Raw genomic sequence first — 25,570 nt, 5'->3', positions numbered from 1 at the left:
TTGTCTCATTTAGGGTTTAAAGAGCTTTAACATAAACCGTTAAAGTGTAATCATTCTGAACTAAACCAATGGTTTCCTTTTCTTTGTTTTAACCCCCGATATATTCCAGGTGTGGAAGTAACGTAAAGCAAGACGAACCACCACAACTATTTTAACGAGGTCTTTTGAACGCCAGAGACGGGCAGGGAGATCGCAGCATGAACACCTTCGTACATCACGAGGGGGGGGGGGGGGGGGCAGTCTGATTAACAGCAACTGCTGGTAGTTTTCCTTAAGCCGGGTGCAAACGTTTAAACTGCCTTTACTTTAAAATATCACTGCGTTTCACTGAAGGAGTCAGAACATAATTAAAAGAGAAGGAGGAAAAGGTTCAGTCCATTCACACATGACGACTCGCAGGAAGGAGCTTCTGCAGCCGCGTGGTTCTCCCTGGTGGACAGATGTTTCCATTACATCTGTTTTCAGACACAAAAAGGATGAGGCCTGACACAGAAGGAGATTCATTTTTTACTTTTTTATTGCTTAAACTGCCATCCGGAACAATCTATACCAAAAGGATAAACATCTTTGCACACACAGGAGGTGGAACTGAATACGGGGTAGAATAGAAAAAGAATGGTCCTCTGACGGCCCGCAGCTCTCTGCGCTGAAGGTCGGACTGACGACTACCGTGAGCCCAGGTTTAGGTAAGCTAAGGCAAACCGGGACGACTGCAGTGTGGCTAAACAGCTGAAAGAAAACCCCATGATGCTGCTATTTACAAAAAGAGAGGAAAAAAAAAAAAAGAATTCAACAAAACGTGGGTCGAAACCATCCGAGTCACTTCCTGTGGGTCGGGACGCGGGTCAGATGGAGATGAAGAGACCGGGTTCTCACTGACCTGGCTGCCCTTGGGTCATTTTGGACGCACAAACACACAAACATCTGGATTCCCAGCGCGACGCCGTGCTCTGAAGGAGACCAGAGCCAAACACACCACTGGTTCTATGTCGTTTCTGGTTAACAGACAGGTGAGGCAGGAATGAAGAGTTGAGCCTATAATCCAGAAGTCAACATTTTGTGTTTTGGTAAAGATCTTTAAAACAAAAAAAAGAACACACACACACACACACACACACACACACACACACACAGAGAGAAAAAAGATTGTATGCCATCTAAACGAGTCATGAAGCAGTAAAGCTGGGGAGAAACAAACCAAATATCTGACAAAGTTCCTGCTTCTGCAACGCCGCTGCAGTTTGTTTTTTTTCTTCTTTTTTTCATTTTTCTAAATCCACGCTTCCATTCATACCGGATCACTGGATGCCTAAAACATCATGCCAAGTAAGCAAGGAGAACAGATCACAAGCTACTCTGGTGAAAAGACACCTTCTCAACAGGCAAGAAGAAGCAATGACACTAGTTTTAAATAAATATCTGCTCACTCGCCTGTGACGCTTTAATACATAAATACTTCAGGTGTCCTGAAATTCATAAACCTTCTTGTTTGTTTTTTTCCCCCCAAGACGTCACTTCAATAAACCTGGAATTACCCATTTGATCTATTATTTTTTTTAAATTTTTTAACCCATAACGTTTTACACATACGATTACATACTGTTTTTTGTCAGTTGACAAGAAGGAGCATTTATTTACTTTGTGGCACTGGACACCTAAAATAGAATTTATGGAAAAATAAGTGTTTACAAAAGACAGTTAAACATATTTCTGTAAGCTCCAAAACCATAAGTTCATCATTTAGTCATCGAGAATAATATAACTAGGATTGTTTTAACTATACTAGAACATTTGGAATACAAACCATAGCAGAAGAGTGACCAAATGATTTGGCATATACTAAAAATAAAAATGGAATACTGAAATACACTTATAATACTCTTGTTTGGTTTTTTTTCCTTCTTTCGTTTTCCCTTATTTCCCCCCCCCCCCCCTCAGAGTAGTCAAGGCAGTTCTACAGATTAAGAGGACACTAAGGGGAAAATATGACTGTTTCCGAATTGCGTTTCCGGGGCGACGCGTCTTCGCGCTGTGACAATGACAAACATTTTGGCACGAGCTGCTCGATAAAACAGGAACCTGCAGCCGAGCGCTCCTCAGACCCGTGGTGCCAATCAACGCCGCCGTGTAGCTAAAACCTTAAAAACGTCTGCTAAAATCTGATCCTACGATTTCAAAGTGAAGAGGTCGCGACCCCTCTCTCCCCCCCCCCCCCCCCCCCCTCCTTTCTTCAACCCTCAACATAAACCTCTGCAACAAATTCACCAAAAAGCGCCACGTAAAGTTTGATTGTCCCGTCTCGTCAGTCGGAGAGAACTTAATGTCTTTTCAGTTCTCCCAAACAATCCCGCTTTGCGCCTTAAGTCTAAAAAAAACAAACAAAGCGTGACCAGCAAATACAAAATGCAACACAGGTACGGTGTGAAGGGGGCGCGCCTACAGGGAAGCCGAACCACCTCTGTGTGTTCAAACAACACAACGGAACCAAAAGTGACCAAAGAAAGCAAATTGCATTGGTGGACCCTAGGTTTAAAAGGAGGGAGGAGGGGGGGGGGGGGTGGGGGGGCAGACGAGGGGGGGAGGGTGAGTGGGGGGAGGGACCCTTCAGACGGACAGCGAGACGAAGCTGTTGTACTGTTGGATGTTACGCTTGAGAATGTCCGAACAGGGTCCCAGGACGCGCTCGAAGCGAGGCCGGTCCAGCTTGACGCACTTCAGGGGGCCGCGGGCGACCACGGTGGCGGCGCGGGGGGCGGTTCATCAGCAGAGCGATCTCACCTGGAGAACACACACACACACACACACAGATAAAAGGATGCATAAATCCGTGGCTCGTGGTCACGTCGCTGCACCTGCTCTCCTCGAGCTCCTAATGTCTCCTTCACATCGCACCAAAACACCAGCTTTGTGTCTTGTTGCAGGTTTCTGAGGATCATGATGATATATAAATGATATGAATCCAGATCACCGGTCACACTCCTACTGCTGACACCATGGATTTGAGCCCCCCGGGAGACAGGATGTCGTTTGTGTACAGGTTGTGAAGCTCAGAGACAAATCCGGGGTGTAGAATATAAATTGAATGGAAGTCTTACCAAAGTAGTCAGAGGGTCCTAATCGGCCCACCTCGACAAACTCCTCATTCTCTGAGCGACGCTGCAACACTGCTGCAGAACCCTGAAACACACACACAGTTACATAATCACTTATGTCAGAGAAAAAGAAAATCACCTACTAAAAGGGATATTTTAAAGGGAAATAGGTTTAAAATACTTCAGAATAAATGTGCATAATAATGTGCATAATAAGTCCGTTGGCCAATACATTTAATATTACATTATTACATTTTAAACATCTTTAACACTAACTTGGGTACAAATTGAATATTATTATCATTATCAAAATTAATCTTGGTTAGTCATTTTGTTGACACAATGTCATGTGATAGAATCAGCTAAATCATAAAGATATTGTCTATTAGGTGAATTCAACAGAAGATGAAAAAAAAAAGACATTTACATATTTAAGAAGATGGAGCCAGTAATCACAGTTTGACATTTCATCATTTTAAGCATCACAGTATTAATTTCCTGTGAATCACTATTCAGTGGACGGACTGATCGTCTCAGTTCAAAGATCAAATACCTCCATGGGGGGGGGGTTTCACATCTCGATGTTTGTGTGAACTACAAAGAAGTTTTACTAGTTTATTAAAAAGATGAAAATAACAAATGTGGATCAACGGTGTAATTTGACTTAGTAGAAATGCTTGAACTTTACGGTTCAAAAGGTCAAATCCCAGCACTGTGCTGGTCACGGGTCACATGCACACCTCCAAGATGATGAAGAACTCGTCCCCTGGCTCTCCCTGCACCACGATCTTCTGCCCGTCCTCAAACTGGACGGGCTCCAAGGCATCAGCCACTGTCAGACGCTCCCATTTGTCAAGAGACTCTGGGGGGGGGTAAAGAGGAAAGGAGTCAGCTGGAGTGACAGACAACACCCCTCCAAAAAAACCTGATCGTTCCAATGACTGAACCCGTTTTTTGATCTGCGAGATATATTTTTAGCAAACTCCTTCCAGTGGTTTTGATCTCTGGCGTGGCTTCGTTTCTGTGTTTTGGGACGAGGCGAACTCACCCAAAATGGACACTTTCCGGAGGAATTCCTCGTACATCTTCCTCTTCCTCAAAGTGCTTCCCTGGAGAGAAGGACATGTGTGTGTCGTTGTGTGTTGTGGTGAGACAGCGGAGCGTTACGGGCTCTTTCTGCGGCTGCTCACCATGAGGATCCTCCTGTAGCTGTCTCTGTCGATGCCCCACAGCTTGACGTTGGTCTTGGCCCGAACCGTGGCCGCCCTCGGGGTGCCGTAGATCAGCGCCAGCTCCCCGAAGCTGCCCCCCTCCCCGATGCTGGTCACCCATTCGTTGTTCACGTACACCTGCCAGATTAAAAGGGAGGGGGGTGGAGAACAAGGTGTTGAAATTACATGGAGAAAATAAAAATCTAAAACTTTTCCTGACATGGATCAGATGCTCACATCCATCTCCCCCTGGTCGATGACGTAGAAGTTGTCACCTTCGTCACCTGGATGCACAAAACGGGACTGTTAGCGCCACGCGGGGGGACACGCTAGCATTTGGAGCGTGAGTTTAGAAGCCGTAAACGTTGGCCCTACCCTGCAAAATCACCGTTTCCCCGGCGATGTAGGTGACTGGAAACATGGCATCAAATATGTCACTGGAAAGGAGAGGAGTCGAGAGACGATCAGCTGAACGCAATCACCAAAACTTTATCAATAAACGCTTTGATTTTCCTTTCCTTAAAAAATAAAGATAAAAGGTACCTCCTCTCGTTGTCGTCAAGGTGTGAGAAGAGCACGTTCTTTTCAATGGCTTTGGCCAAGGCGGCCATCGTCTTGTAGTCCTTTGGAATGACCTTAGAAAAGAGCACGAGAGCGCGTGTCAGCACGCCGGGAGCATGGCGGCGCTGCAGGAGGCCGACGGGGTGCGTGCGAGCAGCGGTACCTTTCTGACATACGAGGCGGCGTCCTCCTCCGTGTAGACCTCTGCGCTGAAGGCTCCTCTCCGCCGGCGACCCTTTACCACCGGGTTCATGGGCGGAGACACCTCCTCATCGCGCGAGTCCGAGCGGGAACTGCTGGCCTTCTGCTGGTTCTGGATCTGCTTGGTCTCCTCCTGGAGGGGAGGGGGGGGGGGGGGGGGGGGAGGCGTTACCTTCCTGCAGTTCATCTCCGTTTAGTAGTCATTATAAAAGCATTGCTTTTAGCAATAAAGTGCTGCACAAATTCCCCAATACAGACAACTAGAAAACAACTTTTCCATGAAAACCATGTTACGTGTTGCGTTTAAAGCACAAATAGAAATACTCTGGACTCCCCCAGTGTTTTTGTAGCCGTCAGACGACCAATTTAAAGATTACAAACGGTGTAAGTAGGGGAACTATTTGCAACAGTGTTTCTTTGTCCATTGTTTGGTTACAGCTAATAATATTCTCCACGACAAATTAAATGTCTAAGAATTTAAAAAAAGGGTGAAAAGCTATGAAAAGAATTCTAAAACCGCTCCCAACTGGAATAAGTAAGCGAGGTTGACGATAGCCGGTTATGAGAGAAGAAGCATTTGTTCCGATTTGGAACATGCTTCCACGGGCCCAATCAAAGAGTAAATAGAATCCTGTCCAAAGCAGATGTATGTACTGTATCCCAAAATGGAACAAGCTTGACACAGAAATAACCGTATGAGGAAATAATAATTGAAAAAAAAAAGAGAGACTCTGCGTGCAAGTTAGAAAGCTGGCAACAGTACAAATGTTGTTTTGTTCCAGCGACTTGTTTCTAAGCCAAGCTGCTGTTTTCAGACCAAAAGAGAAATTGCCCCATCGTTGACATCCACTGTGTCATGTGCTGCTCTATGAGAACTAAAAAAAGGAAATATTGTCTGACCACTTGTACATAAATGCAGGTTATGGTGGCGACATTCAGCGGACTCATGAGACAGTAACAGTCTGGTGTAATGTAGGAGTATATAAGGACTTGGCTTGGACACGAACCTTCTCCAGCCTCTCAAAGTACTCCCTGAGGAAGGCCATGGGCCTGTCCGGCCTGGAGGTGCACAGCTGGACAATGCAGTCCTTCAGCAGCTGTTGGATGTTGTGTTTCTGCACGTACTGCTCACACTCCCTCAGGCTCCGCTCCTCCTCGCTGCTCGTACTTCCAGATGCCATGACGACGACCACAACCCTGCTCTGCGACCTTTAACCTTTTTACTGGAGAGAGTGGGGGGGGGGGAGAAAAAGGAGGGGGATAGTTTCAAATCCGCTCCTCACTCACAACACAGAGTCACAGGATTACAGGGGGGGGGGGGGGTTGTGTCGTGATGACAAACGGACAGACAGAAAACGTAAAGAAGTGAGAGATCTAGAACCAGAGTGCGATGCCACAGAGAGTCGGGGTGTTATTGTGGAGCTAAGGAGACAGAGCATTCGGTGTGTGCAGTGAAAACAGGTCACATGATGCGATCACACACATTTGACCACAAACAACAAACTAACACCGAGTCTATTTACTCAAAACAACGTGCCCTTTTTTCCCCCCACAGAACCTTGAAGAAGCCCCGTTTCAATACAGGAGGCCTAATCTCAGGCCACTGATGAAAAGAGGGCCAGAGAGTCATTCTGATGTGAAACTGATCAAAACCGTGAGAGCAAGTGCACTTGCTTGTGGTTTCAACATCACAGTGCTGCAGCGGAGCAAAAACGGCGGATCCCAGATCACGTGATCGGCCGCAGAGAGGCTCTCTCAGATAGCCCGAAATCTGATCAAGCGGTTGTTGTCTCAAACAGGAAGGCCTCATAACCGGCATGTGAGTGAATGGAGTGAACAAAGACACCGATCCCTCCTGACCTTGCAGGAGTATCATGCATGTGCATTAGTATACTAAGCTTTGGATCATTTCTAATCGGACTAGGCCCAGCGGAGATTACTGCTCATGTCATCAAAGATGAGGCTGACACAACCTTTATGCAACTGGCAAATACAGGCACGGTGGGAACTTGCTTCGATCTAAAGCTACAACTTCCAACCAGGCAGGACAAAGTAAGAACTGAGACTTCAGACTCCACAACCGTGATCTCATCCCATATAGCACAGGAGTATTTTTGAATATTCTGTTTAGTGAAGGTGTATAATTAACATGTGCACGTCCTGATCGGGTCACCGAGCTGCAGCAGAACATCTGACGTTATTCGGAAGCCGTCAATTAAAAGGACAGAAACCCCCGCGCGATGCACAGATGACCTTGCTGTAAGAGTGACAACGCGCCTCGTCGGGAGGGTGGATGATGATGATGATGATGACAACGCGTCTGGTGGTTCACAGCCCGCGTGAACGTCACCGCCTGCCGGGGCAGAACGAGGCAGCCGCCCGGGAGGCAGCGGCGTGTAGGTCAGGCGGGCTTCACGAGGAGGCGCTTCTGCTGCAGCCTAAAACAGCCCAACGGCGGAGGAGCTACCGAGCCCACACGGGGAGGGGGGAGACCCAGCGAACCCACAACGTGTGCGCACTTTGCGTTGTACGCGTCGGCTCGGCCGTCTCGGGGGGGGGGGGGGGCGCGCGTCGCGTTACAGAGAGCGGGTCTACGGTTCGACGCCTAGCTCGGCTAACTCGGCGCAAAGGCAAAGCTCTCCTCCAATGACGCCATCTTGAGTTCTATCATAAACAAACGGGAGACGGAGGGAACGCATTTCGCCGATCCAGAGGTCATGTGACAGACGAGCCGAGGGCGCGAGAATACTCACAAGAAAGTGTAAATTCCTGCCGAGCCCTTCGATAGCGACTCGGGACGGGTGATATTTCTCAAAGCGAACCGTTACAGGATCCTCCTCGCTTCGATTTTTTTTTCCCGAGCCCTGGACCGCTGCCCCACCGGATACGGCTGAGGACCAATCAGCAGCCGTCACTGACGTCAATTCTCCCCGTTCTGACATGTGAGCTCGTAACCCCTGGCAACCTTAAAGGAGACCGCACGGAAACCGTGACGTCAAGGAAATAGTTTAGAATATAGTAGAAGTAGAAGAAGAAAAAAATCGATTTATATCTGATTAAAAACGAGCCTGCTAACAGGAACCTCTCAGGGCTGTGTTCACGTGGACTTTGTGGTTCACCGCAGTGAGCAATAACTCGTTTCCATTTAACATGATGTACAAATGCAATTAAACAGACATATAATCCATATTTTTTCTTATACGTGAACGTCCAAGCAGTGTTCTAATATCGTCTCTGGTCGAAATGCAGCTAAATTAATTGATTCATATATGTTTTGTACTGTCTGTGGCCAATACATCTATACAATTTCAGGCATCCAATTTAACACCTACATTTTGGTGAGCTTCATAAACACACACGTTTAAATAAATAAATGAATAACTTAAACCAAAATGTACATTTTGCTTTCACATCTTCTTTCATTTTGAGTTCCCAAAACAGCTTTGTGTAACGGTTGCACTTCTCCCCGAGGGTCGCTGGGGTGTCGCTGACTGAGCAGGAGGAAAAGCTTGACACGTCGTTCGACCAATGAAATCACGAAAACAATCCCTCGTGACCAGACTCAACGTGCGATTAGCCAATCGACTGTCTTTTTATTGGCAACTCGTCTGTCAAATCAACGAAAGGCTTCAAATATCTCGACCAATGGAAACGCCGGGCATGAGGCCTAACGGGATGCGCCTAGCCAATCAGAACGCCCCTCACATTGACGCATCCACCCATCAGCTGTTTTTGTTTTGCTCTGTGGATATTGGAAGTTGATAACGTACAACAACAACACAAAACGACTCAGGGGTAGCGGCTCCCCGGGGGGCCGTCATAGTTTTCACCTTCGACCCCGTTCACGTTTGGGTCCGTTGACCCGTGCGGGTGATGCGCGCCAGCTGAGCCGGTCCACCCGGACGTTCCGCTCGCTCCGCGGAGAGTGTGAGCGTGGCGCTTTGGAGTCGGTGGGGGCAGAGGAGGAGGAGGAGGAGGAGGAGAAGAAGAAGAAGCGGGTTCCAAGGCCGAGCAGCCTCGGGGCGGCTGGGGAGGAGGAGAGGTCGATTCGGCGGGCCGCGATGGAGCCCCAGGAGTCCCGGGACGCACCGGACGGCACCGACGCGCACCGAGAATTCGTGTGCGCGTCGTTCAACCAGGACACCACGTAAGCGACCCCGCGGGACGACGTGAACTCGATCTGCTCGTGGCGGTTGCATAATTATTAACATGTATCCTTTCAGTCTTTCTTGGTAATAGGAGTTGCGTGTGCGTGCGTTCGCGTGTGTGTGTGTGTGTGGGGGGGGGGGGGGGGTACAAAGCTTCTGGATTAGACCCGCCGTGAGGTTAGACCCGTTGAACCTTAAACTAAACGGTATCAGTAACACAACTTGTTGTGTAATAAGATCGATTTGAGAACAGGCCGCTTTATTCTCACCTCCTTCAGGACACTGGTGACGTAACAGGTTCTTGAGTATCTTAGAAGGCCACGTTACACCCAGAGGTCTCTGTGTCGTTTGTTTAACTCAACAACCACGTACAAGACTCATTAGCAGATGGCGCTGTGGCTCTGAGAGTAAAACCGAGCAGGAATCTCTTTGTCATTGTGTTTATTCAACTGCAACCACCATTAAAAATAAGGCAAGCTTCTTTTCTGGGGAAACTCACAGATTTCATCACATCCTATGACTTCCATCCTGAGGTGAAGCCTGGATCTGACCTGCTGTCAGTGACAGAGTTATTATTATCACTCATACTATTGATCATTGTACATGAGTGTGCAATGGATCATTTTATCCTTTTCAATAGCACGCGATCAGTCGACCTTATGTGTGTGTGTGTGTGCGTGTGTAATCTAGGTGACAGAAGATATAACGCATGGAAAAGGCCCAGGGTTATTCTCTGAATAAATGTAATGTAATTGAAATGTAATTGAAAATGGTAACTAAAGTGTCATCAATGTGTGTCCCATCTCACGTGCGTTTGGTGCAGCTCTCTATCAGTGGGCACCAGGACCGGCTACCGCCTCTTCTCCGTCACTGCTGTGGACAAACTGGACTGCATCCACGAGGGAGGTAAGACGCACGCTGCCCTTTGCCCCAAAAAGTCAAAGTGACAACGGGGCGTTCGATGTCGTGCGGCGCGTCGTATTTCCGGTCTGGCGTTAACATTTTTCGGGGCTCAGACCGAACGCGACGTGTTTGCGCTCTCCCCCCCCCCCCCCCCCCCCCCCCCCCCACTTCCCAGTAGAGTGCCCGGACGTCTACATAGTGGAGCGGCTGTTCTCCAGCAGCCTGGTGGTGGTGGTCAGCGTGTCGATGCCGCGGCGGATGAACGTCTACCACTTCAAGAAGGGCACGGAGATCTGTAACTACAGCTACTCCAACAACATCCTCTCCGTGCGACTCAACAGACAGGTGAAGGCCGGGGGGGGGGGGGGGGGTCACCTGACACCCTCCATGTGGCTGCCAGTGTTGGTCGGCCGTTTGTGTTGATCTCCACGTCTGTCGCTGCCCCCTCAGCGGTTGGTGGTGTGTCTGGAGGAGTCGCTCTACATCCACAATATCAAAGACATGAAGCTGCTCAAGACCCTGCTCAACACGCCCTCCAACCCCACAGGTACCCCCCCTCCGCAGCGTCATGCACACACACCCCCGAGTCCTTTAGAAGGGTTTGGGGGGGGTCAGAGACCAATAAGAGACGCCTGGCTCCTCTCTTGTAGGCCTTTGCGCGCTCTCCGTCAACCACAGCAACTCCTACCTGGCGTACCCAGGCAGCGCCACCATCGGAGAGGTCACCGTCTACGACGCCAACAACCTGGTAGGCTGCGACAAGCTATAACGCAGGGGTGGGTGGGGGTGGGGACAAGCGTCTCCGCTGGCGATGTCCTCAGCGCTGCCTTTGCCGCCCCCAGAGCACCGTGACGCTGATCCAGGCCCACGACAGCCCCCTGGCGGCCCTCGCCTTCAACGCCTCCGGCACCAAACTGGCCAGCGCCTCGGAGAAGGTGAGGATCCTTTTTTTTCCTTTTAATCCCACCCTCCGTTTGCCCCTGCGTCTGACAACCTTCTCCCCCCCCCCCTCCAGGGCACCGTCATCAGAGTCTTCAGCGTCCCTGAAGGACAGAGACTGTTTGAGTTCCGCAGAGGCATGAAGAGGTTAGCGCTCGCATGTTTCCTGTTCTTCACTCGCTCGCTGCGGGTGGGAAGGTTAAAGTGACCCCCCTGCGACGCATCTGTTAGTGAGACCAGGGACACCATGGGGGCTTTTCACACACCACGCAAAAAGAAAGTCTACATTTGAGCTAGTTGTTGTTTTTTTTTGTTCACTTGTTATTTGTTCTCTTCCGTCCCTTGGTCCGTGTCAGATATGTCAGCATTAGTTCATTGTCCTTCAGCGCCGACGCCCAGTTCCTGTGTGCCTCCAGCAACACGGAGACGATCCATATCTTTAAACTGGAACAGCACAGCCCCAGGTACACACACACACACACACACACACAGTTTGTTTGTACTTGTTTCACAGCTTTGTTTTCTGCCAATAACCAGGCTTGGATTTATCAGACTTGTGGTAATAAATCTAATACTTATATAGATATTTATTTGCAGACCTGTAAAATGTTCTTTTTTATAATTCTTACGGTAACAAGTGACTCCTCTGGACTAGAAGTCTTGGTCCCATGTGTTGTCCTTCTCTGGGCCTTGCATGGTAGAGAAAAGGAAGGATCAGCTCCCTCTGCTGTGGGTCTTGTGTAATTCTCCCTTCATGGGAGATGAATAACTCCCGTGTGCACCTTTGACCCCCCCCCCCCCCCCCGCGCTGCGTCCTCCCAGTCGAGAGGAGCAGTCTCCCACATGGTCGGCCTACATGGGCAAAATGTTCACGGCGGCCAGCACCTACCTGCCCTCCCAGGTGTCCGACATGATGCACCAGGACCGGGCCTTCGCCACAGTGCGGCTCAACATGTCGGGCCTGAAGAACATCAGCGCCCTCGCAACGTAAGGCCCAGCGAGACGGAGGGAGGGGGGGGTTTACGTAGTGTATTCATGTGTGGTGAATACACGTGTGTGTGTTGGTCAGGATCCAGAAGCTCCCTCGTCTGCTGGTGGCGTCCTCCGACGGGTCTCTCTACGTTTATAACGTGGACCCACAGGACGGCGGCGACTGCGTCCTGATCCAGAAGCACAGGCGCGTGTGTCCTATTGAGCCACATCACGGCACGCTCTCTCCGGCGGTGGAGCTGTGACGTCTTTGTCTCCCTCCGTCCGCGCAGGCTGTTTGACTCCGGCGAGGAGGAGGAGGAGGAGGAGCAGCAGCAGCAGGAGGTGGAACCGAAGCAGGAGGAGAAGCCGCAAGACGTCGCCCCTCAGCCGCCCAGCCAATCGTACGCCGCCACTGTGGCGCTCGCTTCGACCCCGCCCTCCTCCACCACTCTCATGGGTACGCCCCCCCCCCCCCGCCAATCAGAACCTCCCCTGAGGTCTGTACACTCCCCCCCCCCCTCCCCACTGTGTGCACAAATGGCTTTAACTCCTCCCTTCCCTGCCCAGGTTACTCTGAGGAAGGTGGAGCCCAGAAGGGGGAGGTCATCCCGGAGCACGAGTTTGCCGAGGGTCCCGTGTGTCTGGACGACGAGAACGAGTTCCCCCCCTTCGGCAACCAGAGCAATTGACCAAATCCCATCCTGGTGACCCCCCCGGACCTTCCACCTGTACCCCTGCTGGCTTAGGGTCATATGTGTCCAGAACGTTACTCTTGCTGGTGTTTCTGTATTCTGTGTCCCTCTCACTTTTTGTAATGATTAAGGAAAGACATTAAGGTGGGGGGGGGGGGGGGGGGGGGGCGGGGGCAAGGTCCGAATTTACAAAATATTCTACGGATCAAAGACCCACTAACTAACCCGTTGGGCCATTAATCGTCTTTTTTATTATAATGGAACCCTGACAAAACAGTGATGTTATTGTTGCACAACATTATCGTAGCAGCAGTGAGGCACATGATTGATCCTGCAGAGTATTGGTGAGCAGACTGAATGCATAAAAGCAGGGCAACACCCCCCTCCCCCCACCCCCCTACCAAAAAAAGAGCGGTCACTGGGAAGGTCATTTTAGCTGCAATATAAATACAATATGAATTGAGTTCATTGAGTTTCTCACTTACATGTCTTAGAAATAGGAATCTGAGGATACACAATGAGGAACATTATCAACGGGCATTAAACGGGACACGGAAGGAAGAGATTTGGGAGGTGCATGGTGACCCATGCAGTAAGTATAATGCGATTCCAGATGCAGCTGCCATGAGACCAAACACCTGCCAAGTCCTGAATGCAACCTGGTAACAAAATGTGGGGAAGTCGAGTGTGAAAAGCTCGATGCTGAAGCTGCACACAGCAAACTTACAGGTCCTGGAATTTCACTGATGTCCTGATATTTTATTTACTACAAAAGATGCTGAAAACAGCACGTTAACATGCAAGTCATTTTCACTTTGATGTATAAAAAGTTCTTTAACAAAATGTTTTCAGTATTACACATCAACGCATAGACTTACCATGCGGAAATATATCTTTTTATTATGTGTATAATGTATATATAAAACATTTATATATAGTAATGTTGTAATAATAAACATGGACATAACCTTTGATTTGCCAAAAGGAGGCGCCGCATTGAGCTGTTTAATCCTAAGACTCATTAAAGCTGATTCAACCTCTGCCTGGTCCTCATTCATGTTGAAAATGTTTAAATCCTTTATTGAATCTCATATCCAACAAATGACAATAAAGCTGAAAAATAAAAATTCTTAAATTGCACTGTATGCGTGTGTGTGTGTCTATGTGTGTGTGTGTGTGTGCGTGTGTCTATGCGTGTGTGTGTGTCTATGCGTGTGTGTGTGTGTCTGTGTCCGTGCGGCACCGGCAGGCGGCCCTCGTCGGCTCGCAGCAGGGCGCCGCCGCCGCGTCCGTGCTGTAGTCGGCGGCGGACGCCGACCCGTCGGTGGCGATGTCCCACAGCAGCGCCTCCCTCCCGCGGGCGACCCTCTCCGCCGCCGCCCGGTATTCGGGCGTCTCCTCCCCCAGCGGCGTCTCCTCCGCCTCGCCGCGCCGCAGGTCGAATATCAGCGGCGGGTCGTGGAGCCGCGGCCTCCCGGTCGCGCCGCCGCACGCCTCGGCCGCACCTGCAGGGAGAGGAGGGCGCGAGGTGGGCGCGGCGCCAGCGGACGCACGCCCCACGGGCGCCGCGCTCTGACCCCCGTACCTGTGATGTAGAAGGCTTTGTGCGTCCCCGTTCGAACCGTCTGCAAGTCGCCGAAGGCCCCCGCTGCGCCGCTGTTTGGATGAAACAGAAACTACAAGAAGAGAGAGAACCCTGAGACCCGGATCCTCGCCCTCCACTGGGGGGGGGGGGGGGGGGGGGTTTACAAACTTCAGTACCTCGCGACCCGCCTGTTGTTCGCCGCGCAGGAAGATATTCGTGGCGTCAATGCCATCGTAACGCCTGTCCGGGGGAGGGGTCACCCCGGCCAGGGACAGAAGGGTCGGGAAGACGTCCATTCCGCTGCGAGAGGACGTGAAGACAGGAAGGAGACGGTTTGGTCGTGTGACCTTCGGCCTGCTGGGGTCGACGGAGGAGTCACAGCAGGCGTCTCACCTGAGCAGCGCCGAGCTGGTGGCGTTTGCCGGGATCCTCCCGGGCCAATAAGCCACCGTCGGCACCCTGTGCCCCCCCTCCCAGGTCGTCTGCTTAGCCGAGCCGCCGCCTGAACGCACCAGAAGGCGACTTCAGGGGTCCGAGGGTTGACTTGTAATGAGGCATAGGGGGGGTGGGGGTGGGGGGGGTTAGACGTTTTCATACCTCTGCTGGTCTGCCACTTTCCCACAAAGGGCCCCACGCTTCCGGCGTACTGGCACTTCCTGTCCCACGGCCCGTTGTCCCCTAAACGCAGAGCACACGCGGAGTGAGCGTCACGCCGGCGGCGAGGGACGGCGCCCCCCCCCGCACTGACCCGTGAACAGGATCAGGGTGTTGTCTCTGTCCGCGGCGCTCTTCACCGCCCCCACCAGGCGGTCCATCTCTCGCAGGCTTGCGGCGTACACGCCGGCGCCGTCGTCGTCGGAGGCGTCCGGGCGCAGCGGGGGGGCCAGGGGCACGTGCATGTGAGCCAGCGCCATGTAGAGGAAGTAGGGCTGTCCTCGCTCCCTGCACACACGGGAACACGCTGCCACAACGCGCATTGGGTGCAAAAGATAGTGAACGTGTGTTCAACTGGTTACACAACAAGGCAGTCCGTGCACGTGTACACAAACACACACTCTCTGCTGCGAGGCTCGTGTGTTTACACGGTACATGTTGTGCATGTTGTGTAACTTCTTCAGTGATTCGCCCAAAGCCACATTCTAGGACATTTCCCTCCAGCTGTAAACGCTCTGGTCAGCACAAGGCTGATTGCGTTACTACTTCACACGACCCTCTGATGCAGGGGTGGGCAATTGTTGTTTCCATGGGGCCGCATGACAAACAGAAAATATTGCTTTGTGCCTTTGGATGCCGGCACGTCTGAGCACCTCATTGGATTTGCTCCGAGGAGTCTGGTCTCTGTCCTCTGACAGCTGTGTGGCAGCCTGCGTCACCGCGTCACGCTCCACAAGTGAAACAAACTGATTCAAAGGTCGTAACCAGATGAAGTTCATTAGTTTAGTGACAACATCAATAACATGGTTCATTTTTAGCAAAACACATGCTGATGTATTATTATTATTATTATACAATGCAAAAATATCAATTTCTGAGCTGGGTTGATTTGATATGCTCTCTGCAAACTAAACACACGGCTTTATCTTCCACTTCAGTGAATAAATAGTTAGCAGGCCATTTTTAGTTGAAAACCCTGCATTCGATGTCTACCTTTCTTTTTATAGCGTGAGCAAACATTTTTGAGGGCTAAAGTGAGTTGTGACTGCGCTACACTTGATTCAATCATGCGCGCGTATTTGATTTACGTTTTGCGTCATTACGTGAATGAAACACTTCAAAATAAAAGCACTCAGGTGAAAATTGCATCAGGTAAAATTTGAATTTTTTTTGTAATTTCTAAATCAACCTCACACGGGCCGGTCACGGACAGCCAAAGGGCCGGATGTGGCCCGCGGGCCGTACAATGGAAACACACACACACACACACACACCTTCACCTTGTTGATTGTTGAAACCTCTCTACCATTTACCCGTGGGTGACATATTCCTAATAATAAATCCCACTAACACGGAAAATTGAGACGGTCGGTGGTCAAAGTCTGCGTCTTCGTCCCTTGTGGATCATTTGTAGCCTTTTTTTGGGAAAACAACAAACAATGAACTACTAGAACGTGCTGACTGATAACCGATCACCAGCTGCGAGCTACGAGGTCACACGCTGGGCCAAATAGTGGTGACCTGATTAGGTTCAAGGAAAAGGGAGCTCCCCCTCCTCCCTTCCAAGGAGCAGACCATAACGCACATTCTAATCTTTGGTATCGGCGTCTCGGGGGGGGGGGGGGGGGGGTTTCCTGTACCTCGCGGCGCGGATGACCCTCTGGGCAGCGGAGGCGTAGCGCTCCGTCAGTGTCCACAGGTCCAGCGGCTGCTCCACAATCCTGGTGTCCTCCATCAGGGGAAGGCCCAGTTTGGATTGACAGCCTCCACGTGCAGCCCCCCGCAATCTGAACGGAGAGGAACGACGTGACGCAAAGCGAAGCAAAAGAAGACAAACGAATGAACTCAACCGAGGCCCAGAGAGAGAGAGAGAGTCGCTGTGTGGGAGCACGGGGGGGGGGGGGGGAGGGACACACACCTGGTCCCTTCAGAGGAGTCACAGGGGGGACACTGGGGCAGATCATGACCCGGTACGTCCGTGCAGCCCATGTCATTGCTGTAGGGGATACCGAGGTAGTAGTCGAAGCCTGACCAACAAACAACACACACACGTCAGATATAATAGTATCGACTGTTTTAACGAACACGACAAAGAAATGGAGTTTTTGACTTTGGGAGGAGTAGCTGGGCCCGTTAATCGGGCGTTTGGGTTTAGTCCACCACAGAAAGTTTCTGAACATGTGATCAGTTTCCCTAAAGCTTAAAAAAAAAGGAAGGATTATCTCATCTCATGTGTTCCCACACGTATCAGGAGAAGGGGAAATCCTGTTTAGCATTACACCCCGGGGCTCAGTCAAAGCAGAACACCATCTGCAAGTTAAACATGGGGAATGTTGTTGAGTCAGCTGTAGGCCAAAAGTACACAGCAAGCAGGACATCGGCGGGGGGGGGGGGGGGTTTGTCCTTCGTAGTCTTTTCCCTTCAGCGAGGCGGAGGAGGGGGGGGAAGAGACTGAGGAAGACTTCCTGGCACCATGAGACCCAACAGGAAGGAGGCAGAACAACAGGCTCACCTCTGCTGGTCGGGCCGTACGGCCCGTTGTGGCCGAGGTGCCACTTCCCGATCATGGCGGTGTGGTACCCGGCCCTCCGCAGCAGCTGGGGCAAGGTGACTTCGGACAGCGGCAGACCGGCCACGGAGCCCGCGGCAAAGTTCCGAGTGACGCCGTTCCTCAGGCCGTAGCGGCCCGTCAGGATGGCGGCGCGGGACGGGGAGCAGGTCGAGGCGGGGGAATGGAAGTCGGTCAATCTGCCGGAAGTTAGGATGGTTTTTTTTAAAGGACGCTCAACCTTGCATCCTGTGCGAAGGCTGCCATGTGGCAGAGAGGTCAGGTGACTTGAACCAGACTGAAGGCACACGAAGGACGTACCTTAGTCCTTGCTCAGCCATCAGGTCGAGGTAGGGCGTGTTGTTTGACTTCTCTCCGCCCCGGTTGGCGCCCAGGTCGCCCCAGCCAATATCGTCCGCCAGTATGACGATGAAGTTGGGCTTTTTGGCGCCGTCCCCGTGTCGGGACGCCGCGTGGAGGAGCAGCAGGCCACACATCAGCATGCCGGACAAGAGAAACGGGGCCAAGGCCTCCACCATGTTGTTTAAAAGACCTGCAAAGTCACACAACGGCGTGCTGTCATTACACTGCAGACATCAGCAGGAAACATTGCATAAGAAAAACCCTAGAAGAAGTCTGCACGTGCTGTGCCCCCCCCAGCGGGGGGGATCTGTAGGTGTGAGAAAGGGGAGATTTAAAAGGTCGTCTCACCTTTCCACGAGGCAGACCGGTCCTGAGCCACTACTGCCCACAGCCGCAGGGGGTTGTGGGGGAGAACCGTAACCTGATCCGTTAAACCCTCACCCACTCCACGCATTCATCGAGGGAGGGAGGTGGGGGCAGAGGGGAGGAGGGGGGGATAGTATAACGCGGAGCATGTCGTGTGAGTTTCAATGAGTGCGTTCCACAGAGCACACGTGCACGTCGGAAATCAGCCCGGAAGGCGCGCGGAGTCCTCGAGGAAACATTTCAAGCCGCCGCTGCAGCTCACGGAGAGAGAGGCGCGCGACGCCGGCTCCGTCCCGCGGAAACGAGCGGGTCGCCTGCGGGGGAGAGAAGCCGCTGCTGCCGCTGCTGCTGCTGCTGCGGGACGCGGTGCGGGAAAGCTGCTGCGGGACGGTACGCGGAAGTAACGGTACTCACCAGGTGTGTGTTTGTCAGCGGCGAGTCGGAACGTCACCGGACCGAGAGCGTTACGTCAGCCACCCCCTTTCATTAAGGGGAGAAAATAGTGAATGGACGGGTTTACAGTTAATCGATAATCGTTAATCGATGTATTTAACTGGACGGAAACTGAACTTTACCTAAACGCTTTGTTTGAATTTTTTTGATATTTTTTAAAAAACAACGACGAGGAGCACGGGGTCTGTTTCTGCGAGACGGACGAGGATTTACGATCCCGGCCGCGAGGGGGCGCTGTACCGTTCAGCTTTGGGTACTTCGCTAATTATTACATGACATATAAACGACGCTGTTATCCAAAGCGATGATTGCATTATAACCTGTGCCGTTACGTTCGGGTTGGGCGTCTTGCTCAGGGACACTTCGACGTGGCACATCGGAGCAGCCGGGATTTGAACCCTGCTCTCTGAAATCACATTTTAGATATGCATAATAATCATTTCTCGATGGTATTTTAAGATATTCACAATAAAATGTATGTAAATCCTTCAAAAATTGTGTACCGTCCCCGCCCGGGCCACTAAATCTGTTGTGTGTCTTCACAGGGCATGGCACTGTGTGGACTCCGGGGGCCACGTTTCCTGGGGCCCAACGTGTACCCGGAAGCCCCTGACGGAGGCTGGGGATGGGTGGTGGCTGCCGCCTTCTTTCTGGTGGAGGCGCTCACCTACGGTACCATCAAGATCTTTGGCATCTTCCTCCAGGACCTGATGGAGCAGTTTGGAGAGACCAACAGTCGGGTCTCCTGGGTCGTCTCCATCTGCGTGTTTGTCATGACCTTCAGCGGTGAGTGCAGCCGACGAGCCGACGTACGCAGCGAAAAATGAACGGTGACCTTTTGAGAATGAATGTTCCTTTTTTTTGACGGGGCCTCAGGTCCTCTCTCTGCTGTGATGACAAACCGCTTCGGGTTCCAAATTGTTGTGATGACTGGAGGATTTCTTATTGCCACGGGCAACATAGCGACCAGCTTCACGACCTCCATCAATCAGATGTACATCACCTATGGCGTGGTGGCGGGTATTTCATTTCTTTCTTATTCCCTTGTGGCCATTCACATATTTGCTTCTGGAGATGACTCGCGGTGTGAAATCTTGACTCTCACTTCCACTCTGAAGGTCTTGGCTACTGCCTGACCTTCCTGCCCACCGTGACCATCCTTTCCCAGTATTTCACACGCCGGCGCTCTCTGGTCGTCGCCGTGGCCTCGACCGGAGAGTCCCTGTCCATGTTTGCACTGGCGCCAGGTGAGTGGCTGCGGCTACAGTTGCATACAAAGAGCGAGCCTTTGTACGGGGGTTATAAAGAACCACCTGGCCAGTGTGTTTGTTTTGGACTTTGCTCTCTTTATCTCAGGAGACTAGACAAGTCACATGGTGGCTTCAATAAATGGTGTAAAGACATATTTCTATTAAAGGATTCAGAGGCTTAAGTTCAGCTCTAAAATACATTTGTCCTTTCTATGCCAAAAATAACCAAGTTGAAACCACTAAAGCCTAAAGAGCTAAAGAATACAGAAATGAAGAGATCAACACATTGTAGAACTTTCATTTGGAAAAGGTCAGAACAGAAGTACTGTCTGTAGATTCCTGTGGAATGCTGAGCACTCTTATGACCTCATGGTGAACACCTCCTCCTGCTCCTCAGCCTTCTCTGCACTGAGGGACCGTGTTGGCTGGCGACACACCATGGTGGTGATCGGCAGCCTGCAGACCATCATAGTCATCTGTGGGGCTCTGCTTCGGCCAATCATCATCAAGCCCGGGTCGCCCCGCGACACCCGGACGGACCGCTTGCCCTCAAAGCAGCTGGCCGACGTCCGTACGTCAGAAGATGCCAAGGCCCACCTGGAAGACTCCACAACGAACGGCGCCTCACATCCACAAAACGACCTGACCCGAGGCTCCGTGGTCAGCGCGGTCAATGGCGTCAGCAGCAGCAGCAGCAGCCCGGAGGAGAAGACACTACTGCAGGAAGAAGAAGCGAGGGCGTCTGTGGAAACCGCCACGGCGGGGACGACCGGGCCCGAAGCCAAGCAGAAAGAGAGCGACGGCGCCCGGAGGGGAGCGGCGGACCCGCCCGGGAATCCCAAACTCCTGGACTTCTCCGTCCTCGGGGAGTGCAGCTTCATCCTGTACTCTCTGTTCGGGCTGTTCGCCACGCTGGGCTTCTTCGCCCCGCCGCTCTACGTCATCGAGCTGAGCGTGAGCCGGGGCGTGGCGCGGGACACCGCCACCTACATGCTCTCCGCCATGGCCGTGGCGGAGATCCTGGGCCGCCTCTCCATCGGCTGGATCATGACCCGCGAGCGCTTCAGGCGGAGGAAGCTGCAGGTGCTGCTGGTGTGCGTGGTCGGCATGACGGCCGACCTGTTCGGCTTCACGCTGGCCTCGGAGTTCTACGGCCTGGCGGCGTGCTGCTGCTTCTTCGGGTTCTTCATGGGGAGCATCTCGTGCAGCCACATCCCCATGCTGGCCGAGGACGACGTGGTGGGGATCGAGAGGATGCCCTCGGCCGCCGGCGTCTACGTGTTCATACAGAGCTTCGCCGGGCTGGCCGGACCCCCGCTGGGAGGTAAGAGGCCCCTCGCAGCGGCCACTGTATCATCAACGTGGACCAGTGGGTTCACTTGCCCACTAAATTCTCCGTTTCCCACAGGCATGCTGGTGGATGCGACTCAGAACTACGGCTCCGCCTTCTACTCGTGCGCAGCCGGCATGGCGCTGGGCGCCCTGTTCCTGGCCTTGGTGAGACCTGCCAAGAACCGAGTGCTGTGCAGGAGCAGGAAGTCCAAGCGGCCTGAAGACCAGCGGGGGAGGGGGGGGGACTCTGAGTGCAGCGCGTGAACCAGCAGGACCGCTGTGGAGGGGGATCGGAGAAGAGCAGTAGAGGTCCTACGAGGGTAGAATGGAGACGACAGTGTTGAAGTTGCACATTAAAGAGAAAGACCAAAGGTGTTTATGATCCAGGAACATTCTTTAGAACGTTTTGCTTACTGTGCCTTATCGTACGTACCAAACTGTGTCTAACCCTAGACTCAACGTCCTGGGAAGACCACTACATGGGCTTTAGGTGCCTCCAGCTCGTGTTGTGGTCTTGCTTTGGACATGTTGACAACGGGTTGATGAAGCTTCAAGATACTGCACAGTGCAAAATGTAACACGATTACTTGATAAAATAATAACAAGCCTGCAAACAAAGTAATGCCATACAACTGTGATTCAAATGTAGCTGCGACAACAACAAATTGCACAAATTCTGTAACGTGTTTATAGAACATAAAGCTCAGGAGTTGTGAAAAGAGTTTTATTCTGACCAAATCGTTACCACGCTGACAATGTTATGTAGTATAAGACGTCAGAAATCAAGCTATTTTTATATTCTTTTTCATGATGATGTGTTCATAATAAAGCAAGTGACATGAATCACGTTATTATGCTGAAAGTTTTTTTTTATACACCTCAACTTGATTAATTCAACTGCTATTGTGCTGGTCAAATGATTTTGATTTGATATATTTGAACAAATACATACTTTATGTACATATGACATATTTAAATGATTTTGATTCAGAAAATATATGGACCTGAACTCGGCATTTCACCATGTCGGGGGAAAACAAACTTACCATTTGACCTTGTGCAGCCTATGGTTCTCCAGGAGATTTGGTGAAACAGTGAAGAACAATGTGGACTCTGTTTAAATAGCAGCAGAAATGTTAAGCACATGTTTAAATGGTTTGCATAAATAGGTCAGAGTTGTTGGATTTAATTCCAGATTTTCTCTTCTGGTCTGGGTCTCTGATCACGCTGCATCCAGTGCCGGCCTGTGGAACACGGGGAAACATAAAAACAAATGCATACATTCTATTTTCTATGGAAAATGTGGGTTTTTTTTACCTGGTATTGTTCTGATATTTTGAGATACACACAGCTCAGCCACTGGTCATGCTTTAAGTGGATTTATTATGCTCTGCTCCAAACATGTGGCCCATGTTTTCATCAGTAGTATTGACATAAGTAAAGGGATGGAGGACGTTTGGCCAAAGTACACAACGTGAGTGAGTGGTGGAGCGTGTTTGTTTGAACCGCCGCAGGATCGAAGCAGCAAAGTGTTGGTGATGGGGGGGGGGGGTGGTGTGATGTCCAACACAGAGTAGCCCCCCTGCTTCAGTCGGCTCTAGGAGTAGTCACCATACCAAGCAAAGCTGAAAACACCAAATCCTGCAAGCAGACAGATAACAGGATGTAAGCAACTGAACTGAAGTCACCCCTGGCTTGTTTCCTTGTCGAGCACCACCTAGTGGCAGCTTAGCCCCAGTACATCCTCAGAGACTACTGAAAATATGTGTATCCACTTAGTTCAAATAGAGGAATGAAACCTCAGAGGTATTTGTAGACCTATGACCTAATAATAAAACGTTTGATCAATGTCAAAAAAATGCATATGACCTTTATAGCAGCCACACTGGAGCTGGAGCAGATATCTAACAGTATCATATATACAAGTATTGGATGGAAAAGTAATACAATGATACACATGGAGGGTGTATACAATAGAGCGCTGCTTGCAGACACAATAAATCTACAAGTTAATATCCATGTGAAAGCCCACGGAATTGATTCGTGAAATAAAAGCATGATATGTTTCACTGTTTAGAAGTAAACTAACTAGTTCACCATGGTAGCGCCGTTTCCGCTTTCGCCTTCGATTCCGATGACGTCATGTAAACAGAGGGGCGGAGCTCTCCGAAGGAAACATTGGCGACCAGCAAAGAAGAAGAAGAAGACGAAGCTGCTGCTATGGCACACCTAACGACCTCATATCACCGCCTGTCCTGCTTCGGGCAAAGCATACAATAACCCCGACTTTTCTCTCTTGGTTTTCCCCAATCGGGGTTTGTGTCGAGAACAGGCAACAAGCTAAGTACGACTCACGGTCGCTGGACGGAATACGAAAGCGGAAGAAGTTTCCGTACGCGTAACGTTAGTGCGGCTCCGCAGCGGTTAGCTTAAAGTCGTTAGCTTAAAGTCGTTAGCCTAAAGTCGTTAGCTCGTCTAACGTCGCACGACAGCAGCTAGCAGGCTAGCTCGCTCCCTTCGCTGTCATGTCCGGGCTCTCTCGGGCTTGTACCGCTTGAACGAGGGTTCCTAGCTAGCAGTTAGCTGGTTAGCTCCCAGACGCCCAGCAGCGGATTGGTCCTCCACCACCAAAAGCGCAGGCAGGGCGGACCGGACCTGGAACGGCGACAGTTCGGGGACTCACGGCTGAGGTTTAGCGCCTTCTTCCGGGGACCCTTGAGCCGACACACCGAGTAACACAAACCAAAGCTTTACAATCAGATATCTCTATCTGGCTTTAAAAGGAGGCTCTACATTTTCTCTGTGCCAAAGAAAGAAAGAAGGGGAAAAAAGCCCCAAATAACCGTCGTCACCGCAGCGATGCTGACAGACAACAGGTAACACATCTTTCATTAGGAGCCAATCATCGCATACGATATTGATCATTACATCACTGCTGCCATCCAACAACTGAGGCATGTCTTACAGTGATCCCACAGCTGTGTTAGAGCAGGATAACGGTACAAACCCAGTGAAGTATATTAATCAACGTGTTCTGTAATGGGAGTGCCACATGTCTGATCGTGTAACTGCTTGGGTGTGAGTTGCTATTTTTGGTTCCTCTTGTCTCCCCCCCCCCCCCCCCCCCTGACTTTTCTGTGTCCAATTCACTCAACGTTCCTTCCATTTCTGTGTTGCACAGGAAACGACACCGTAACTGTGACAGTGAGGAGGACCAGCAGCTGAGTTCTCAGGCCAAAAGGTCAGGGGGGGGTGCCAGCCTGCTCCTGTCAGATCTGGATTCAGAGGTGAGATTGATTTGATCTTTACATTTGTTGAATACCAGAGAGAGGAAAAAAAGTATTCTTTTTGGAGAGGACGAATCTGCCAAGGTCATTTATTTTCCATGAAGTGTATTGACGTCTGTGGACGGGGAGGCCGGCCTGAAATCATCTGTATGAGTGCATTTGTCTCTGCATCGCGGCCAGGAAAAGCACAGCATGTTTTATTCACAGCATCTGCATGCATCCACCCATGAAGCTACAACTCCGAGCCCCTTTCTGTTCTGCTTTTACAGTCTTCCAGCAGCGACAGCAGTAACGGGATCAGTAGTCCAGAGGGAGCATTAGTGGCTACCGCCAGGCCATGCATACACAGCCAGAACAACGGCATCAGCCAGTGCTCCCCCAGCCCAAAGCCTGAAGACTCCGGTTGCGCCTTGCAGCACGGTTTCCATGGTGACGGCAGCAGTGTCTCCTACGACCACATCAACAGAGTCCTGAGGGAGGCGCACTTCAGTAGTCTGCAGACCAGAGGGCGTCCGGGCTCAACATGACCGTGACCCCTGATCCCTCCCCTGACCTTTGGCCCACCGGTGCTGACACCGTTGGCCCGGTGGCTCCTCCTTGAAAGCCTCAAGGAACAAATTTGGGTCAGGGGGAAAGGGGATGATGTGTGGGGAGGTTTACAGATTTTGGGCACAACGGCTCATCCCCACCTCACCATGTACCATTTGTGGAGACCATAAGCACATCCGCTGTTCCATGGCCCAGCCACTGTGGTTTTCTGTGCAGTATCGATGTGTGTGTGTTTGTGTGCGTGTGCACGCACCCTGTGCACTTTATAAAGAGGAATCTTTCTCTTTACATTGCGTGCGTCGATGCGTGGACATCTGCCATTGGTGCTAATATCAAGAAGCGTGCGATGATCCAAAGTGCTTGCGGAAACTAAATAAAGTGAAGCACTTTAATCAATATCTCCTTGTTCTGTTTACGCTCCTTGCGGGGGGGGGGATCAGCGAGTGTTTGTTTGAAGCGGGCGA

General features: G+C 51.1%; 5 protein-coding genes and 1 long non-coding RNA gene across 9 annotated transcripts; 3 read left to right on the top strand and 3 right to left on the bottom strand.

The window, feature by feature from the left end:
* Positions 1–499: 499 nt before the first annotated feature.
* Positions 500–7,988, bottom strand: LOC119213322 (cAMP-dependent protein kinase type I-alpha regulatory subunit). Its single transcript, XM_037464557.2, is given in 12 exon segments — positions 500–2,751; positions 2,753–2,778; positions 3,096–3,177; positions 3,833–3,954; positions 4,141–4,201; positions 4,283–4,441; positions 4,541–4,587; positions 4,679–4,740; positions 4,847–4,938; positions 5,028–5,198; positions 6,073–6,288; positions 7,819–7,988. Coding segments are annotated over 11 exon segments (1,143 nt in total). The 5' UTR covers positions 6,247–6,288; positions 7,819–7,988; the 3' UTR covers positions 500–2,604.
* Positions 7,989–8,757: 769 nt separating this feature from the next.
* Positions 8,758–13,759, top strand: LOC119213319 (WD repeat domain phosphoinositide-interacting protein 1-like). 2 transcript variants are annotated; one of them, XM_037464553.2, is made up of 12 exons: positions 8,758–9,212; positions 10,037–10,119; positions 10,295–10,461; positions 10,567–10,663; positions 10,767–10,864; positions 10,959–11,051; positions 11,132–11,202; positions 11,412–11,519; positions 11,878–12,042; positions 12,125–12,232; positions 12,318–12,484; positions 12,595–13,759. In XM_037464553.2, exons 1-12 carry the CDS (start codon positions 9,127–9,129, stop codon positions 12,714–12,716), a joined length of 1,365 nt encoding a protein of 454 aa, XP_037320450.2. In that variant the 5' UTR covers positions 8,758–9,126; the 3' UTR covers positions 12,717–13,759. The 2 variants fall into 2 exon arrangements, with proteins under 2 accessions (XP_037320450.2, XP_037320449.2); XM_037464552.2 differs by having other exon boundaries at positions 10,292–10,461.
* A 53-nt stretch (positions 13,760–13,812) lies between these two features.
* LOC119213313 (arylsulfatase G-like) lies at positions 13,813–18,469 on the bottom strand. Its single transcript, XM_037464543.2, has 11 exons — positions 18,218–18,469; positions 17,828–18,059; positions 17,471–17,706; positions 16,877–16,985; positions 16,599–16,745; positions 15,053–15,246; positions 14,902–14,982; positions 14,698–14,806; positions 14,481–14,604; positions 14,305–14,395; positions 13,813–14,224 (listed from the first exon to the last, which is right to left on the bottom strand). The coding sequence occupies exons 1-11, from the start codon at positions 18,321–18,323 to the stop codon at positions 13,926–13,928; spliced, it is 1,728 nt and encodes a 575-aa protein (XP_037320440.2). The 5' UTR covers positions 18,324–18,469; the 3' UTR covers positions 13,813–13,925.
* Positions 18,470–18,524: 55 nt separating this feature from the next.
* LOC119213315 (monocarboxylate transporter 7-like) lies at positions 18,525–22,121 on the top strand. Of its 2 annotated transcripts, none has more exons than XM_037464546.2 (6): positions 18,525–18,625; positions 19,234–19,474; positions 19,565–19,708; positions 19,807–19,935; positions 20,336–21,262; positions 21,347–22,121. In XM_037464546.2, exons 2-6 carry the CDS (start codon positions 19,237–19,239, stop codon positions 21,532–21,534), a joined length of 1,626 nt encoding a protein of 541 aa, XP_037320443.2. In that variant the 5' UTR covers positions 18,525–18,625; positions 19,234–19,236; the 3' UTR covers positions 21,535–22,121. The 2 variants fall into 2 exon arrangements, with proteins under 2 accessions (XP_037320443.2, XP_037320442.2); XM_037464545.2 differs by having other exon boundaries at positions 18,532–18,652.
* Positions 21,443–23,504, bottom strand: LOC134107882 (uncharacterized). Of its 2 annotated transcripts, XR_009942857.1 has the most exons (5): positions 23,368–23,504; positions 22,588–22,911; positions 22,317–22,514; positions 21,704–21,828; positions 21,443–21,582 (listed from the first exon to the last, which is right to left on the bottom strand). It is a non-coding gene; the product is annotated as an uncharacterized LOC134107882 (long non-coding RNA). The 2 variants fall into 2 exon arrangements; XR_009942856.1 differs by having other exon boundaries at positions 22,317–22,911.
* Positions 23,450–25,507, top strand: si:dkey-21c1.1 (uncharacterized protein LOC100150256 homolog). Its single transcript, XM_037464565.2, has 3 exons — positions 23,450–24,146; positions 24,452–24,557; positions 24,827–25,507. The coding sequence occupies exons 1-3, from the start codon at positions 24,130–24,132 to the stop codon at positions 25,082–25,084; spliced, it is 381 nt and encodes a 126-aa protein (XP_037320462.1). The 5' UTR covers positions 23,450–24,129; the 3' UTR covers positions 25,085–25,507.
* The last annotated feature ends 63 nt before the right edge of the window (positions 25,508–25,570 follow it).

This window comes from Pungitius pungitius, chromosome 21 (assembly GCF_949316345.1).
Source record: "Pungitius pungitius chromosome 21, fPunPun2.1, whole genome shotgun sequence".
In the NCBI taxonomy this organism is placed as follows: Eukaryota; Metazoa; Chordata; class Actinopteri; order Perciformes; family Gasterosteidae; genus Pungitius; species Pungitius pungitius.
The sequence above is the reverse complement of the archived record's forward strand: the minus strand, read 5'-3'. Positions and strand labels throughout refer to the sequence as shown.

Excerpts from the sequence above, each read along its gene's own strand:
- LOC119213319 (XM_037464552.2), top strand. The coding sequence starts at position 9,127 with ATGGAGCCCCAGGAGTCCCGGGACGCACCGGACGGCACCGACGCGCAC. Across the intron at positions 9,213-10,036 it reads TCGTTCAACCAGGACACCAC|CTCTCTATCAGTGGGCACCA; the intron begins GTAAGCGACCCC and ends CGTTTGGTGCAG. Across the intron at positions 10,462-10,566 it reads CCGTGCGACTCAACAGACAG|CGGTTGGTGGTGTGTCTGGA; the intron begins GTGAAGGCCGGG and ends CTGCCCCCTCAG.
- LOC119213313 (XM_037464543.2), bottom strand. The coding sequence starts at position 18,323 with ATGCGTGGAGTGGGTGAGGGTTTAACGGATCAGGTTACGGTTCTCCCC. Across the intron at positions 16,746-16,876 it reads GACTCCTCTGAAGGGACCAG|ATTGCGGGGGGCTGCACGTG; the intron begins GTGTGTGTCCCT and ends CTCTCCGTTCAG. Across the intron at positions 14,983-15,052 it reads CACCCTGATCCTGTTCACGG|GGGACAACGGGCCGTGGGAC; the intron begins GTCAGTGCGGGG and ends CTCTGCGTTTAG.
- LOC119213315 (XM_037464546.2), top strand. The coding sequence starts at position 19,237 with ATGGCACTGTGTGGACTCCGGGGGCCACGTTTCCTGGGGCCCAACGTG. Across the intron at positions 19,709-19,806 it reads CACCTATGGCGTGGTGGCGG|GTCTTGGCTACTGCCTGACC; the intron begins GTATTTCATTTC and ends TCCACTCTGAAG. Across the intron at positions 19,936-20,335 it reads CATGTTTGCACTGGCGCCAG|CCTTCTCTGCACTGAGGGAC; the intron begins GTGAGTGGCTGC and ends CCTGCTCCTCAG.
- si:dkey-21c1.1 (XM_037464565.2), top strand. Across the intron at positions 24,558-24,826 it reads TGTCAGATCTGGATTCAGAG|TCTTCCAGCAGCGACAGCAG; the intron begins GTGAGATTGATT and ends CTGCTTTTACAG.